We start from the raw sequence: 15,763 nt of genomic DNA on the forward strand, positions 1-15,763 counted from the left end.
AGTAAATTACTATTTTATGCAACTGTGTGAACATAAAACTTAAGTAGAAATACCTATTGCTTGCAACTTTGGTATGACTCTAAAGTCAAAACAAATCTACAGATTTGAGGTGAACAACAAAACCAGCACAATTCATACATATATATAGTTGTTGAAGACAGTATGACCCTGACATAATTGTTTTTTCGATTAAAAAAATAGATATAGTGGGTGCAAGTGTAGTTTTGTTACATAGATATATTGGGTAGTGGTGAAGTCTGGGCTTTTAGTGTAACCAACTGCCAAATAGTATCCATTGTACCCAATAGGTAATTTCTCATCCCTCACCCCCTCCCCACCCCACAATTTTAATCAACATTAATTTTAATGTGACAGACGATGTTTTGCCAAAGTGAAATTGTTGTCTTTCTTTTTTTTTTTTTTTTTTTTTTTTTTTTAAGACAGAGTTTCACTCTTGTTATCCAGGCTGGAGTGCAATGGCACGATCTTGGCTCACCGCAACCTCTGCCTCTTGGGTTCAGGCAATTCTCCTGCCTCAGCCTCCTGAGTAGCTGGGATTACAGGCATGCGCCACCATGCCCAGCTAATTTTTTATGTTTTTAGTAGAGACAGCGTTTCACCATGTTGACCAGGATGGTCTCGATCTCTTGACCTTGTGATCCACCCGGCTCGGCCTCCCAAAGTGCTGGGATTACAGGCGTGAGCCACTGCGCCCGACCTGAAATTGTCTTTCATAGAGTGACATTTCTTTCACCTTCAGCATTTCTATTTAGCTGTCAGTCTTAGTTCTTCTACCTCTTCTTTTTCTAAACTACTGCAAAATATGTCCTCTTGTAGCACCTTCTGAAAGCTTCTGAAGTGAACAAACTAACCCCAGCATTTGTGGGTTAGTTATCTTTTTCATATCAGCCTTCTAGAAGAATGTTTAAGGCCCTTGATTTTAGAGCAAACCTGACTCTACCACTTAATGCTCTATTGCATTGGGTCAGTTACTTAGTCTCTCTGTCCCTCAGGTTTCTCCTCTGTAAAATGGTGATAAAAATAATGCCTACTTCATGAGTTTGTGGTAAAGAACAAGACAATCCATTTAAGGTGCTTAACATAAGCCTAGCACATAAGTATTCTGTTGTTTAGCCTACTCTCGATTATAAAGTCAGATGTGGTCCCTGAAAGTATATGGAATCACTTGATTGTGGTTTGGTCCTTTAGAACAGTGCTGCCCAATAGAACTTGATGCAGTGATGGAAATGTTTTAATTTAAATGTAAATAGCCGTGGTTAGTTATTACCATATAGACATCACAGAGTACGTTTGTATAGATGTTATATAATTGACAAATCAAAGATATGATTTAGAATATCTCACAGAGAACTTTGTGTATACCTTAGAATATGTCAGCACACCACAGTTTTGGAAATTTGCTTGTTCTAAGCTGGCATCTCCTACGAGCTTAGAATAGGCAAATACTGATATTTTGCTTCTTCCAAACCACTCTGAGTTTTGTATGCCGGAATACACACTCATTAATGTCCATTTTCTTATCTGTTAATAATTCTGAAAACAGCTGGCCTCTTGCATCTTGTGGTTTTGAGGAAGATTTCAATTTAAAGGAAGAAATGCCTTGCAAATATTAGATACTCATAAAATGATTTTCCAGTGAAACAGTAGCCTGTGTTTACATATAATGTTTCAACATTAATATGATAGAATAAGCACTTTACATACATACTCTTAGTATATTAATGTTGCCATTAGTGATTTGAAATAAACACTGACCTGCATATATATGTCTTTGTGAATGGCTTACTTATATTGGTCTTTACCATTTTGCCAGTGATCATTTTCAATTGTTAATTATTTCACTTGGAAATTCCTTTTCTTTTATTGCCTGAGTCTATAATGCCCAAGGGATAAAATTAATTAGGAACTATCTGAATAAATTAACGTTAGCCATGAAAGGTCCTATTTTCAAGTAGCTGTATTTGGTTACAGAGATTTAAGGAAAGAATATTCCGTTTCAGGGAAATGGGCAAGGTCTTTGGAATGTAGGTTATTAGAACAAGAACTGTAGACGGATCCGTTTAATTACTTGACTTTTACTTTTTTGTGTGTGAAATTCATCTGTGTATTACCTTGGGTAGCGTATCCCACCCTTACCTCAAGTAAGAACAGAAAAGAGAGGGCTCTTTTTAAAATAAATTCTACAATAAACTTTTACAGCAAGATCATCACATTCAAATGGAAAAGTAAAAATAATCAAATGTGTTACTTTAAATTAATAGGAGTTATTTTATTTTGTAGTTACATAATGCCACTTTTTTTTTCCCCTAAATAACTTTCAGGTTTGACTTTACACATAAAAGACAATCAGGTGGTGCAGGCCAGTATGGAAAAGTGATAGGTGTCCTGGAGCCTCTGGACCCAGAGGACTACACTAAATTGGAGTTTTCAGATGAAACATTTGGAGCAAATGTTCCAAAGCAGTTTGTGCCTGCTGTCGAAAAGGTAAATTTTTTTAAAAACCTTTTTGCATTTTTACTTCTAAAAACAGTTTATCTGGTATTCAGTCATACTTGATCTTCCATCATGTTGTCTATCACGGTTCATTTTAGTTACAGTCCTGTTTCTCTGATTGTTAAGTTTTCCATCTGATCTATAAATCCATGCTGTGACAATGATGGGAAATTATTATGTTTTTGAATCATCGTTATATTTTTCTTAATAAATTGAAATTACTGCACTGATTGTAATCAGCAATTAAAATTTGTAGTAGTCCTTAGGGATTTATAAGACTTTTCTGTGTACTATTATAGCAGAATGATCATTCTTTAGATTCCCAACACCTGGGTGCTACTGTCTCATCTCTGCTACCGATAAATGTGCTTTGGTAAATCAGTGTTCAGAACAGTTTCTTCATTTGCAAACTGAGAGAAAATACTTAAACCTGTACCTCTAACAAAATTTAGGATCAGATAAGACTATGTGACATTTCCTTGGAGAAGTGCTTTGTACGTATGAAGCGTTAGTGTTTTGTTCACTTCCCAGGTTATTTGCTTTACAATGTTGTAGGCTGGGCATGATGGCTTATGCCTGTAATCCTAATATTTTGGGAGGCCGAGGTGGGAAGATTGCTTGAGCCCAGGAGTTTGAGACCAGCCTGGGCAACATGCTGAAACCCTGTCACTACAGAAAAATAAAAATAAAAATAAAATTAGCCTGGTGTAGTGGCACACACCTATAGTCCAGCTGCTCTGGAGGCTGAGGTGAGAGGATGCTTGACTGTGGGGTTTTTTTTTTAACCGTATAACTTAGAAGATCTTATTAACAGGTTATCATTTTGGTTTCAGTGGTGGAACATTTTTTTTGTGATTAATGTATTCTATTTCAAGACAATATTTTGTCATTTACACATTTTTCAATGTCTTATGTCCCCCAAAATTAATGTAGATGGAGAACTTAGTTTCAGGTATATAACTTATAATTTCGAAATGTCAAGAAGGATTTTGTGCTATCTGTGCAGCCATGATACAGTGTTGCCAAGAAAAACTAACTTAAGTGATAGGAGCTCTACAAGTATTTAAGTGACTGAATTAGTAAAAATTGCAAGCTCATCAAATTGTACTCTAAATATGTACAGTTTATTGTATATCAGTTACACCTCAACAAAACTATTTTTTAAAAAAAGAATTGGATTTGAAAAAAATGATTACTTTTTAATTCTAGTTCTTACTGACTGTGTGTAACACCAGAGCTGTAATGTAGTGATCTACCAATGAGCCAAAGCAGTTAGAGGTATGTAGCAGGGCTCAAGACACAGCTAGCGAATAAACACCAGTTTTGGTGGGGATTTTCTTTTAGGGAGTTTCTTAGTTTTGCCTTTCCACTGTTTCCTCATGGTAAAATTAAAATCATGCTGTCTCTATGATGGGTTATGAGTAATTGAGCTGAGTAATTCCTGAAGATGAGGTTATGAGAAAGTGATCATTAGCACTCTAAGCATTGCTTTCAAACCAGCTTACTCCCTTAAGTAATATGCTTTTCCAAGGAATTGCTCATCTAAATGCCATAATAATAAAAGTTAAATAGTAAAGTTGTACCATTCACAATAGCAAATGTAAATGGAATCAGCCTAAATGCTCATCAGTGATAGATAAAGAAAACGTGGTGCATATATACCATAGAATACTATGCATCCATAAAAAAGATCATGTCCTTTGCAGGGAGGGACATGGATGGAGCTAGAGGCCATTATCTTTAGCAAACTAACAGAGGAGTAGAAAACCAAATACCGCATGTTCTTGCTTAAATGAAAAGAACACATGGGCACATAGAGGGAAACAACACACACTGGGGCCTATTAGAGGGTGAAGAGGGAGAGGAGAGAGAGGATCAGGAAAAATAACTGATAGGTACTAGGCTTAATACCTGAGAGATGAAATAATCTATATAACAAACCCCCATGACACAGGTTTATCTGTGTAACAAACCTACACATGTACCTAGAACTTAAAAGTTAAAAATAAGATAGTAAAATTGTTAAACATTTTTTAAAAATTCTTTTTGAGGGGTGAAATGTAGCACACATAAATATGTACACTTCTGAACACAAGTATTTTGGGGTTTTTGTTAATGTATCTGCAAGTAAAATCCACTCCAGAAGTTGTATTCATTCATTAACAGGGGTTTTTGGATGCCTGCGAGAAGGGCCCTCTTTCTGGTCACAAGCTCTCTGGGCTCCGGTTTGTCCTGCAAGATGGAGCGCACCACATGGTTGACTCTAATGAAATCTCCTTCATCCGAGCAGGAGAAGGTGCTCTTAAACAAGGTATGCTGTGTCCAGGTACCTTAGCATTTCTGTTTTCCTGATAGATCATCATAACCTCAGATGGCAACACTATTTTTAGTCTTCTTCACCCAGAGAACAGGACACCATACCAGGGAATATTGTAGGTAGTGGGCTAACCTTTATGGAATTGAGATCAAGGTAAATTATTTTGTTCTCTTTCTTGCAAAACTAAAAGGCTATCATGTTCTCCTGTATTCTCTGGGTTTTTTTTTCATGTTTGAATTCATAGATAATTTGTAAGTACTGTTTTTAATAGAGAAGATGGAAATGTTCAGAATTCTAAGAAATATTTTAGCTGGGCGCGGTGGCTCAAGCCTGTAATCCCAGCACTTTGGGAGGCCGAGGCGGATGGATCACGAGGTCGAGAGATCGAGACCATCCTGGTCAACATGGTGAAACCCCGTCTCCACTAAAAATACAAAAAACTAGCTGGGCTTGGTGGCGCGTGCCTGTAATCCCAGCTACTTAGGAGGCTGAGACAGGAGAATTGCCTGAGCCCGGGAGGCGGAGGTTGCGGTGAGCCGAGATCGCGCCATTGCACTCCAGCCTGGATAACGAGAGCGAAACTCCATCTCAAAAAAAAAAAAAGAAATATTTTAAAGATATCTTACCTGTAGTCTTGTTACTTCTAGTGACTTATTCAAATATCAAGAAATCTGTAAATTTGTAAGTAATATCTTCAGTATGACATTGTATATTTTTAGGCATTTTGAGTATGGCCAAGTATTTTGAAAGAATTTGGTAAACCTTATTCACAATGCAAATTTCTTGCAAAACTGCTAAAATTGTCAACATTTCTCACAGAATAATACTTATATTTAAATGTTGATAAACTAGAACCTTATTATGCAGTTGCAAACATACCTGATTCTTTGCTTTTGAGAGAAAAGAAGTTAGTGACAACATAGCAGTTTCACATCAGGGTTATTCAAGAAAGGAACTTCAAAGTCGTGTCCTGAAGCAAGAAAATTCCATTCTCTTTGTCATCTTTTCATGTCTTTTATGTGAAAATACGTTAGTGATGTCCACCAATGTCTTTACACAGTAGAATGATGATTCACAAAACATTTCAGAAATATCTTCATCAAAGAGGATTAAAGTGGACAGTAGAAACTTTCTTCATCATATTTCCTAAGCGTTCTGTAGATCATGATTTTTCTGATTCTGTATGAATTTTGAACTTTGTGGTATTTTTGGTCACACTTTGCATCTGTGACCAGGTGTGGGGCAGTGGTTGGGGAAGCTTGCTGATTCCTTATTTTACTTCAACTAATTGGAGTTTTTCATAATGTATGTTTCAGTTTCTTAATTATGAAAGGGAGATTTCCTTTATATCAACTCTATTAAAAGTGCAGTTGAAATTTGTGATGTAGAAATCTTGTCACAATCTGAACATTGTGTTGATAGGAAACAGGTAAATAAAATGACAAAGAAGATGAGACTTTATTAGGCATGACTCACATTAAAATACTTGTCTTACCTCTGTGTGTTTACCACTCTAGTATGTCTTGAACTGACAAATTAGTTATAATCACTTTATATACTTTTTAGAAGTACAGTTAAAACAAATTAGAAAGTACCGATTGTTCTGTCCTGGTTCTTTCCTGAAATTGGTAGCTTTCCTGGAAATAGAGGTTACATAAAGCCAGATAATTGATATGGTTATCAATTAACAAGGAGCCTCATCCTTTTTAACTGCTCCTACATTTTAATATAAGTAAATATAGATGCATATTTAATATAAATAGATATATATTTAATATACATTTACACAAATCTGCTTGAGGAAAAAAATTTCTTTTAGGACTTGGATGAAATGTGTCATCCAAAAATAGCAAGGTGAGTTAGCCTTGGAGTTAGCTTTGGTGAGTTAGCTCTAACCTCATGGTCTAGGGTTAGAGGAAGGCATGTGTAAGGGTAAGATTCACTTGGAGCTAATATAAACATATATATCCTGTGAAAAAATATATATGAATATTAACTAAACAGTTGAATATATACCATTTAGTTTTTTTATTTATAGTATAAATATTAAGTATGATTAATTGCCTATTAGATGTACAGGGGAAAAACACTAGATTATAATTGAATTGAGAAGGGTTTTTGGTTTTTAAATTTTTATTTTTATTTTTATTTTTTTGAGACAAAGTCTTGCTCTGTTGCCCAGGCTGGAGTGCAGAGGTATGATCTTGGCTGACTACAGCCCCTGCCTCCCAGGTTCAAGCAATTCTCATGCCTCAGCCTCCTAAGGAGTTGGGATTATAGGCATGCACCACCACACCCAGCTAATTTTTGTATTTTTAATAGAAACAGGGTTTCGCCCCCTCAAGTAATTTGCCCATCTCGGCCTTCCAAAGTGCTGGGATTACTTTTTTATTTTTGAGACAGAGTCTTTCTCTGTCACCCAGGCTGGAGTACAGTGGTACAGTCTTGACTTACTGCAACCTCAAACTCCTGGGCTCAAGTGATCCTCCATCTCAGCTCCCTGAGTAGCTGGGAGTACAGGGGCATGCAACCATGCCTGGCTAATTTTTTTATTATTATTATTTTTTTGTAGACATGGGGTATTGCTTGGTTGCCCAGGCTGGTCTCAAACTCCTAGGCTCAGGTGATCCTTCTGCCTCACCTTCCCAAAGTGTTGGGATTATAGGTATGAGCCACTGTGCCTGGCTGAGTAATTTTATTTTTTACAAGATATTCTATGCAAACAAGCAGGATACTAGCATGAGAAATAAGTTACCTTGCTGTTTCTTCATCTGATTATTTCTCCATGATTGAAAGGCAAAAATCTTCAAAACATCACACTGTACTCCCCAAATATATACTGTTATTCTTATTACTATTATTAGAGACGGAGTCTCTGTCACCCAGGCTGGAGTGCAGTGGTGCGATCTCGGCTCACTGCAACCTCCACCTCCTCGGTTCAAGCTATTCTGCTTCAGCCTCGCAAGTAGCTGGGATTACAGGCGAGTGCCACCACAGTCAGCTAATTTTTGTATTTTTAATAGAGACTGGGTCTCATTATGTTGGCCAAACTGGTCTCAAACTCCTGACCTCAAATGACCCACCTGCCTTGGCCTCCCAAAATGTTGGGATTATAGGCTTGAGCCAGCGCCCCCTGCCTATACAATTATTATTTGTCAATTAAAAATTAAAACTTTTTTTAAAAACATTATATTTGAAGTAAAACTAAAAAATAGCTTTTTCTAGCCTAATAAAAAAAGACCAAAATGTAAAAATAAGGTAAAAAGAAGTTCTTACCATACTCAGCAAGCAAATCAACTTTTTATATACATCTCTGTTGAATGCCATATTAGAGTTTCACAGTGAAAATGTTGGTAAATGAGCTTAGAATAATAGCTTATAACTATAAGGTATTATAGTTATTATAATATTGTATCGTAATATTATATGTTATATCTTATTAAAATTGGAAGAACAAAAGTTCAAATTCTCCTCTATTCTTCATTTAAAAAATGAACACTGGAATTCATTTGAGCCTAATTTTAAATGTTGTTCATGAGATTGGTCAGTGATGTAACCTAAAACTGAAAGGTGCAATTGACTTGACCACAGATCTGCTTGAGGAAAAATTTCTTTAGGACTTGGATATAATGGGGCTGTAGAAAAATGGCAGGGGCGTTAGCTTTGGAGTCTTATCTCATTGTATAGGGTTAGAGGAAGGCATGTGTAAGGGTAAGATTCATTTGGAACTAAATCAGGGAGAGATTTAGAGAGTTAAAAGGAAGCGAGCACCCCAGAAGGGTGAGGGGATGTGAAACGGAACCAAAAAGGCTGCCCTCAATAATTGAGTGATGGACATTGTGTATTTGCCTTTGTCCTTCCCTTTAAAATAGAACCCTTTCACAATCAAGATGTTTTACATTACTGTCCTATTGAGAACATTAGATAATGTATAACTAAATCTAGATATGTCTGCTCACGTCTCTCCTTCTGGGTGCTTGTCTTCATCTTAATTACATTTATTTAGAGCCAAGGAAGCTCTGCTGTTGTAAAGAAGTTATGCAAGCAATAGAACTGTCTCTATACTCTAAAATTGTTAATTTGATTTAGATGGCCATGTAGGTTTCTGCAGGGTTTAGCCAATCAAGCATAGGAGTCTGCAGTATCTCTATGAGTTCAATTATTTGTCTTTCAGAACAAAATTCACTCATTAGAACTAATTAGTTGAGTAGGTGTAAGCTAAGATGTGATTTAAATTTTAAAATATTTCTAATTACATTCCTGTTGTAATAATGATTGCACTTATGCTCTACTGTTTCTAGTAAGAAGTGCTGAGTAAATATATAGGAACACTTGTTAGTTTTAGTTTATTGTAAACAAATTGATGCTTCTGGAAAAACTATGATTATATTTAAACAAAATGTTACCCTTGTCATCATTTCCGTGCTTTGCTGAAAGCCTTTATTTGGAAATAATTTAACAAACCTGAGGCTGAAGTATTTGTCACTATTACATCTTCTAAATTAAGTATAAATGTTTGAGGTTTTATTATATTTCCTCCATATTGTTACATTTAAACAGTGCTTTAACAGAAAAAAAAGTTTTGTTGGTTATGTATTAAGTGGGATACAAATAAATACAAACACACTGACTTTTAATGTTACAATTGCCCAATCTAGTCCAGAATCCTTATTTTGTAGATGAAAAAATTTGAGACTTGGACAAATTGTGTTTTTCCAAAAGGCATATAACTTCTTTGACGTAGGGCAAAAACTAGAAACTTGGTCTTCTCATTCTCTATCAGGTGTTGAAATTGTTTAGTCTAGAAAAGGAAAGAAACATTGTAGGCGTGGCTTGAGTATAGGAAGGGTACCCTCCACATCCCCTACTGCCCTGTGACAGAAGTTATTTTCTTATAATTAAAAATAACTGTCTGCCAGGGACCACAAGAAAGAATGGGTTTATCCAGCCTGGCCAAAATGGCAAAACCCCACCTCTACTAAAAATACAAAAATTAGCTGGCTCTGGTGGCAGACCCCTGTAATCCCAGCTGCTCGGAAGGCTGACGTGGAAGAATCGCTTGAACCTGGTGGATGGAAGTTGCAGTGAGCTGAAACTCCTCCACTGCACTCTAGGTTGGGCGACAAAGCAAGACTCAAAAAAAAAAAAAAAGAAAGAATGGGTATACCTTGGTCAAAGACGTAACAGTTATTATTTTTACCCCTGAAGATTTTCAGAGAGAATAAATAACTCAACTGGATAATTTAGATGGTAAAGGACTTGATCAGATGTTGTTTTAAGACCCTTTTGTATTATTCTCTGCTATTTAATGAGTTCTAAGGATAAAAATATGATAATGGAAATATTAAATGTTGGAATTTCCATTTAGAAGAGTGACTGTTACTACTACAGGAAAAATGAGTCTAGGTCAAATATTTTAACCTTGACATTTGTGTTTGTACCTTTGGGAAAGCATCATCTGTCTCCCTTTTGTATATCTGGACAGAAGAGTTGTCATTTGTATGAAGAGTAATGAACTTTTTTTTTTTTTTTTTTTTTAAATCCAGCCTTGGCAAATGCAACATTATGTATTCTTGAGCCTATTATGTCTGTGGAAGTTGTAGCTCCAAATGAATTTCAGGGACAAGTAATTGCAGGAATTAACCGTCGCCATGGGGTAATCACTGGGCAAGATGGAGTTGAGGACTATTTTACACTGTATGCAGATGTAAGTACACTTGGTCATTGACAGTCTTGCTTCTGTTAACCACAGGATATCCAAATTAGCTTTTGTTTTTTTAAATGGACACATTTGCTTGCTGAATTTGTGGCTTTATACTTGTGGCATTTTCTGTAATTTGCTATTAGAGCAACTCTTAAGTACAGAAGTTAAAAATAAGATTTATTTTATCTTGACCTTTTGTGAATATGTCTTTTTTTTTTTTTTTTGTGACGGAGTTTCGCTCTTGTTACCCAGGCTGGAGTGCAATGGCGCGACCTGGGCTCACTGCAACCTCCACCTCCTGGATTCAGGCAATTCTCCTGTCTCAGCCTCCTGAGTAGCTGGGATTACAGGCACGCGCCACAATACCCAGCTGATTTTTTGTATTTTTAGTATTGATGGGGTTTCACCATGTTGACCAGGATGGTCTCGATCTCTTGACCTCATGATCCACCCACCTCGGCCTCCCAAAGTGCTGGGATTACAGGCGTGAGCTACCACGCCCAGCCTCATTTTCTTATATGTATATTATCTCTCTTTCTTGGATAAGCACAGACTGACAGAAAAGGAAAAATAAGATGTGTATTATCTCTCTCATTTTAGCTTTATTTGCATAGCTATTTTATTGCTATCTTTAATTTATTGGAATATTTTAATTCCCTTGCCTATACCTTTCTTGACTTAAATCTCCAGGGAAAAAGTGTTTTTTACATTTCTTAAGCCCTCCTGGAAAACACTAGTCTCAGCATATCATTCAGGTGTCCAAAGGAAAGTTGTATTCCCATTTTCGCAGAAGAAACACTTGTGAGTCCTTGAGCTGTGGCTACAGAGTGGAATGGGGATAGGAGGGAAGAGCTGTCAATGGTGTTCACTCCATGAAATGGAAAGATTTGGTTTGTGGTTCGACTGGCAAATGAAATAATTTTCAAATAGGGTTTCCACTTGGAATAAAACAAAAATGTTTCTCTTTGGCTTTTAGTTATTTTAAACTAAGAGTAATAAGTAGAAATCTTAATCTAAAGGAATTAAATGGCTAAAGTGCATCTGTGTTTTTCTCATATATTTTTCAATAAGCAGTGCTAAAATATCTACTGTGTTTGTTTTCAGGTCCCTCTAAATGATATGTTTGGTTATTCCACTGAACTTAGGTCATGCACAGAGGTAGGCAAGTTTAAACTTTACTGTAGTGCCCTTCAAAAGACCACCATACAAAATGATCAAATTTATAAAATCTTGACCTTGCATGACTTTGCTTTATAGTTAAAAACAAAACAACAACAACAACAACAAACTATCTTTTTTAAAACCCCTAGGGAAAGGGAGAATACACAATGGAGTACTGCAGATATCAGCCATGTTTACCAGCCACACAAGAAGAACTCATTAATAAGTATTTGGAGGCTACCGGCCAACTTCCTGCTAAAAAAGGAAAAGCCAAGAACTAACTTTTCCTACTTTGAGTTGACTAACTTTAATTGAATCTGCGTGGTTTCAATACTTTGATGGATTCCAGTGGAATAAATTCAGGTTGCTGAAACAAGAAATTTTGAGCCTGAGAAGCAGGCTCTTCTTTCTTCAAAAGAAGCCCTTCTTATTCATATCCAGGAGCTTCTGTTCTATTCAAAGGTAATTAATTCTATGTCTATCTCAACTCTATTGATTGGTTTTATAGTTTATTGAAAATCCTCAAATAAAATATAATAATCACTGAAACATGTTTAATATTTAAGGGGAGAAGAGTTATACTTTTAACCTTAGAATGTATGTACATTTCCCTTTCAAGTTTTGTATTATAAGAATTTTCAACATAGAGAAAAACTGAAAAAGTGCAAAGAACAACCACATGCTTTCCATCTACCTTCCTTTGTTAACAGGTTGTTTATCATATAGTAATTTGTTTTGTCATATTTGCTTTCACTGTGTGTTGTCTCTTTAAGTCTCATACCTCTGTATTTTTAAACTATTAGTTTGCTGAAGACTTGAAAGTGAATCACATATATCATGACACTTCTTGGAGTGGCATTAATGGGCAGGCTTTTCTGTTGAAGAGTGGATTCTGTATGATTTTCATAGAGAGTGCTTTTCAGATTCTTCATTGGGCTATTAAAATATTAGCCAAATTTCTCTGTTTTATATATGACTGATCATTTTAATTTGTAGTTTCTGCAAATTTGTAACTGCCTCTGTTTTAGGAGTATAAGTATTACTTCCTTGTGGTCTATTGTGAAGTAAGAAGTAGACCCTTGCATATGCTATTCTCGTTTTTGTTCATCTTAATGTTTCTGTACACCTAAATCAAATGTAATTTATAAAGTTAGTTTCATCAACCTAATGAATGCTAGCTGAATTTGAATTCACTTGAATTTTTCGTATATTATATTCATTGAGGTTGTAGAAGAACAAATGTTAATCTTTTGTTTCCAGAATAAGTTGGGCTTTCCCAAGCAGTTCTATTACAGGGTTCAGAATTGATTCATCCAAAAATCATCTGATGGCATAGATGGATCCTAGTCCTTTCTATTACCTGATGATAGAAATAAAATAATTGATTTTAAATTCCTTTCCTTTTCTTTACTTACAGACGTGGGTTTATGCTTTAAGGTTTCTAGGGGAAAAAATATTTTTAAACAGTATTGAGCACATATTTTCAAGGCATTTGCTAAATACTTTTATTTTTATTTTTATTTTTTTGTGGTGGAGTCTCGCTCTGTTGCCCAAGCTGGAGTGCAGAGGCACCATCTCTGTTCACTGCAACCTCTGCTTCCTGGGCTCAAGCAATTCTCGCATCTCAGCTGCCTGAGTAGCTGGGACTACAAGTGTGTGCCACCACTCCATGCTAATTTTTTGCATTTTTTGAAGAGATGACATTTTGCCATGTTGCCCAGGCTGGTCTCAAACACTCAGGCTCAAGCTCTCTGCCTGTCATGGCCTCTCAAAGTGCTGGGATTATGGGTGTGAACTACCATGTGGGGCCGCTAAATACATTAAATGCATTATATAATTTCATTCTCACAACCCTGAGAATAAGTACTGTTACTATGTCCATTTTTTTTTTTTTATAGAGGAGGCACAGATAAGGTAAATAATTTTAATGAGACCACAAAACCTAAGTTTTTTAATTGATACTTTAATTATGATAATTCACCAAGTGCATGTCTCCCATGAATGTCTGTTGCTACGATAGCATCAGGTCTGAAAAAATGTGGTTGCTTTGGCATTTCATCGGCATCTTGTGCCATTCACAGTAACTCTGAATATTATTCCTAATGAGGATATACATTCTCTGTACCTTCATGGAATTTAGCATGATTCCTCTGGCTATTGAGAATAGTCACAGCTACTGGAACTAAACTGGATAAACTTGGATAAGTAAGTAAAAGTTTTACTTATTTTTACTTTGTAAAACATCCTGGTTATAATGTTACAATGTCAGAAAAGGTCCTAGATGGCCGAGCTCAGTGGCTCACACCTGTAATCCCAGCACTTTGGAAGGCCAAAGTGGGCGGATCATGAGGTCAGGAGATTGAGACCATCCTGGCTAATACAGTGAAACCCCGTCTCCATTAAAAATACAAAAAATTAGCAGGGCATGGTGGCACATGCCTGTAGTCCTATTTACTTGAGAGGCTGAGGCAGGAGAATCACTTGAACCCAGGAGGCAGAGGTTGCAGTGAGCTGAGATTACGTCAGTGCACTCCAGCCTGGGCTACAGAGTGCGACTCCATCTCAAAAAAGAAAGAAAGAAAGGTCTTAGATATTTAATCCAACACCAGCATTTCATAGGTAGGCCTAGCTGGTGGGAATAATTAGAATAGGATCACAAATGGACAGATCAGGACCAGAACCCACATCTCTTTCTGACTCATTAGTTTATTGAATCCAATACCAGCATGTCATACGCAATGACTCAGGCACAGCTGAGAGTAACTAGAATGGGATCACATAAGGACAGATCAGGATCAGAACCCACGTCTCTTTCTAACTGATTAGTTATAGTTGGTAAAGATTACATACTAACTAAAGTCTGTAGCATGGAAAAAAATTAATGAGAATATTCATAAGTGAGCGTTGTTTATAGTACTATCAAGAAGGATAATTGTTGGCTAATTTGAATATTACATACTTGTATTGGAGAATAGTAGCAGCACTAGGTGGTATTGTACTGATTCCCGACCCTCACTGCACTTTAAAAATCACTGGGGGAGACTTAAAAAGAAATACCTAGGCTCACACTCAGGAATTTAGATTATTTGGCTGGATCAAGATAAAAGTTTTTTGGGTGATTCTAATATGCAGACAAAGTTACAGACTATTGAAATATTGCCTGCACTGCACTTAAGCCCAAGACATGAAATGAAAAATTTGTGAAATTCAGAAGTGTCATAATGTATTCTTTTGTGTAATATTAGAATTTGTATTTTTTGTTTGATAACTTTTTTTTTTTTTTTAAGAGATAGGGTCTTCTAAGACAAAAAACATGTGACTTAGCAATACCGTTACTGGGTATATACTCAAAGGAGTGTAAATCATTCTATTATAAAGATGCATGCACACATTCATTGCAGAATTATTCACAATAGCAGAGAAATTGAATCAACCTAAATGCCCATCAGTGATAGACTGGATAAAGAAATGTGATACATACACTTTTTGGAATACTATGCAGCCATAAAAAAGAATGAGATCAATTCTTTGCAGGGACATAGATGGAACTAGTAGCCATTATCCTCATCAAATTAACATAGAAAAAGAAAGCCAAATACTGCCTGTTCTCCCAAGTGGGAGCCAAATGATGTGAACACATGGACACATAGAGGGAACAACACACACTGGGGCTGGGGCCTATTGGAGAGTGTAGGGTGGGCAGAGGGATAGGATCAGGAAAAATAACTAATGGGTACTAGGCTTTTACCTCATTGATGAAATAATCTGTTCAGCAAACTCCCACAACATATTGTTGTGGGGCATTTTTACCTGTGCAACAAGCCTGCACATGTATCCCTGAACTCAAAGAGATGGAGTCTCGCTATGTTGTCCAGGCTGCTCACAAACTCATGGGCTCAAGCAATCCTCTGGCCTCAGCCTCTAGAGTAGCTGGGACAGTAGGCACACATTACCATACCTGACTTAATAATTTTACCTTAAAAAACAAAAAAGTCAGTGTTTCTGTTTTTTGTTATTTCCTCTACTCACTCTTAGATTGTGTAGTTGTAAAATCACTAACATTTAGT

The 15,763-nt window shown here is 36.3% G+C and overlaps 1 protein-coding gene across 1 annotated transcript in view; it reads left to right on the plus strand.

Annotated features, from left to right (window-relative positions):
- Positions 1-13,088, plus strand: part of GFM1 (G elongation factor mitochondrial 1) — a 44,894-nt gene extending 31,806 nt beyond the window's left edge. The window contains exons 14-18 of the mRNA XM_074405557.1: positions 2,343-2,505; positions 4,681-4,825; positions 10,378-10,538; positions 11,640-11,693; positions 11,846-13,088. Coding sequence (XP_074261658.1) covers positions 2,343-2,505; positions 4,681-4,825; positions 10,378-10,538; positions 11,640-11,693; positions 11,846-11,977 — 655 coding nt within the window. The 3' untranslated portion in view covers positions 11,978-13,088. The remainder of the gene's footprint in view (positions 1-2,342; positions 2,506-4,680; positions 4,826-10,377; positions 10,539-11,639; positions 11,694-11,845) is intronic.
- The last annotated feature ends 2,675 nt before the right edge of the window (positions 13,089-15,763 follow it).

This window comes from Saimiri boliviensis, chromosome 9 (assembly GCF_048565385.1).
Source record: "Saimiri boliviensis isolate mSaiBol1 chromosome 9, mSaiBol1.pri, whole genome shotgun sequence".
Lineage (NCBI taxonomy): Eukaryota > Metazoa > Chordata > Mammalia > Primates > Cebidae > Saimiri > Saimiri boliviensis.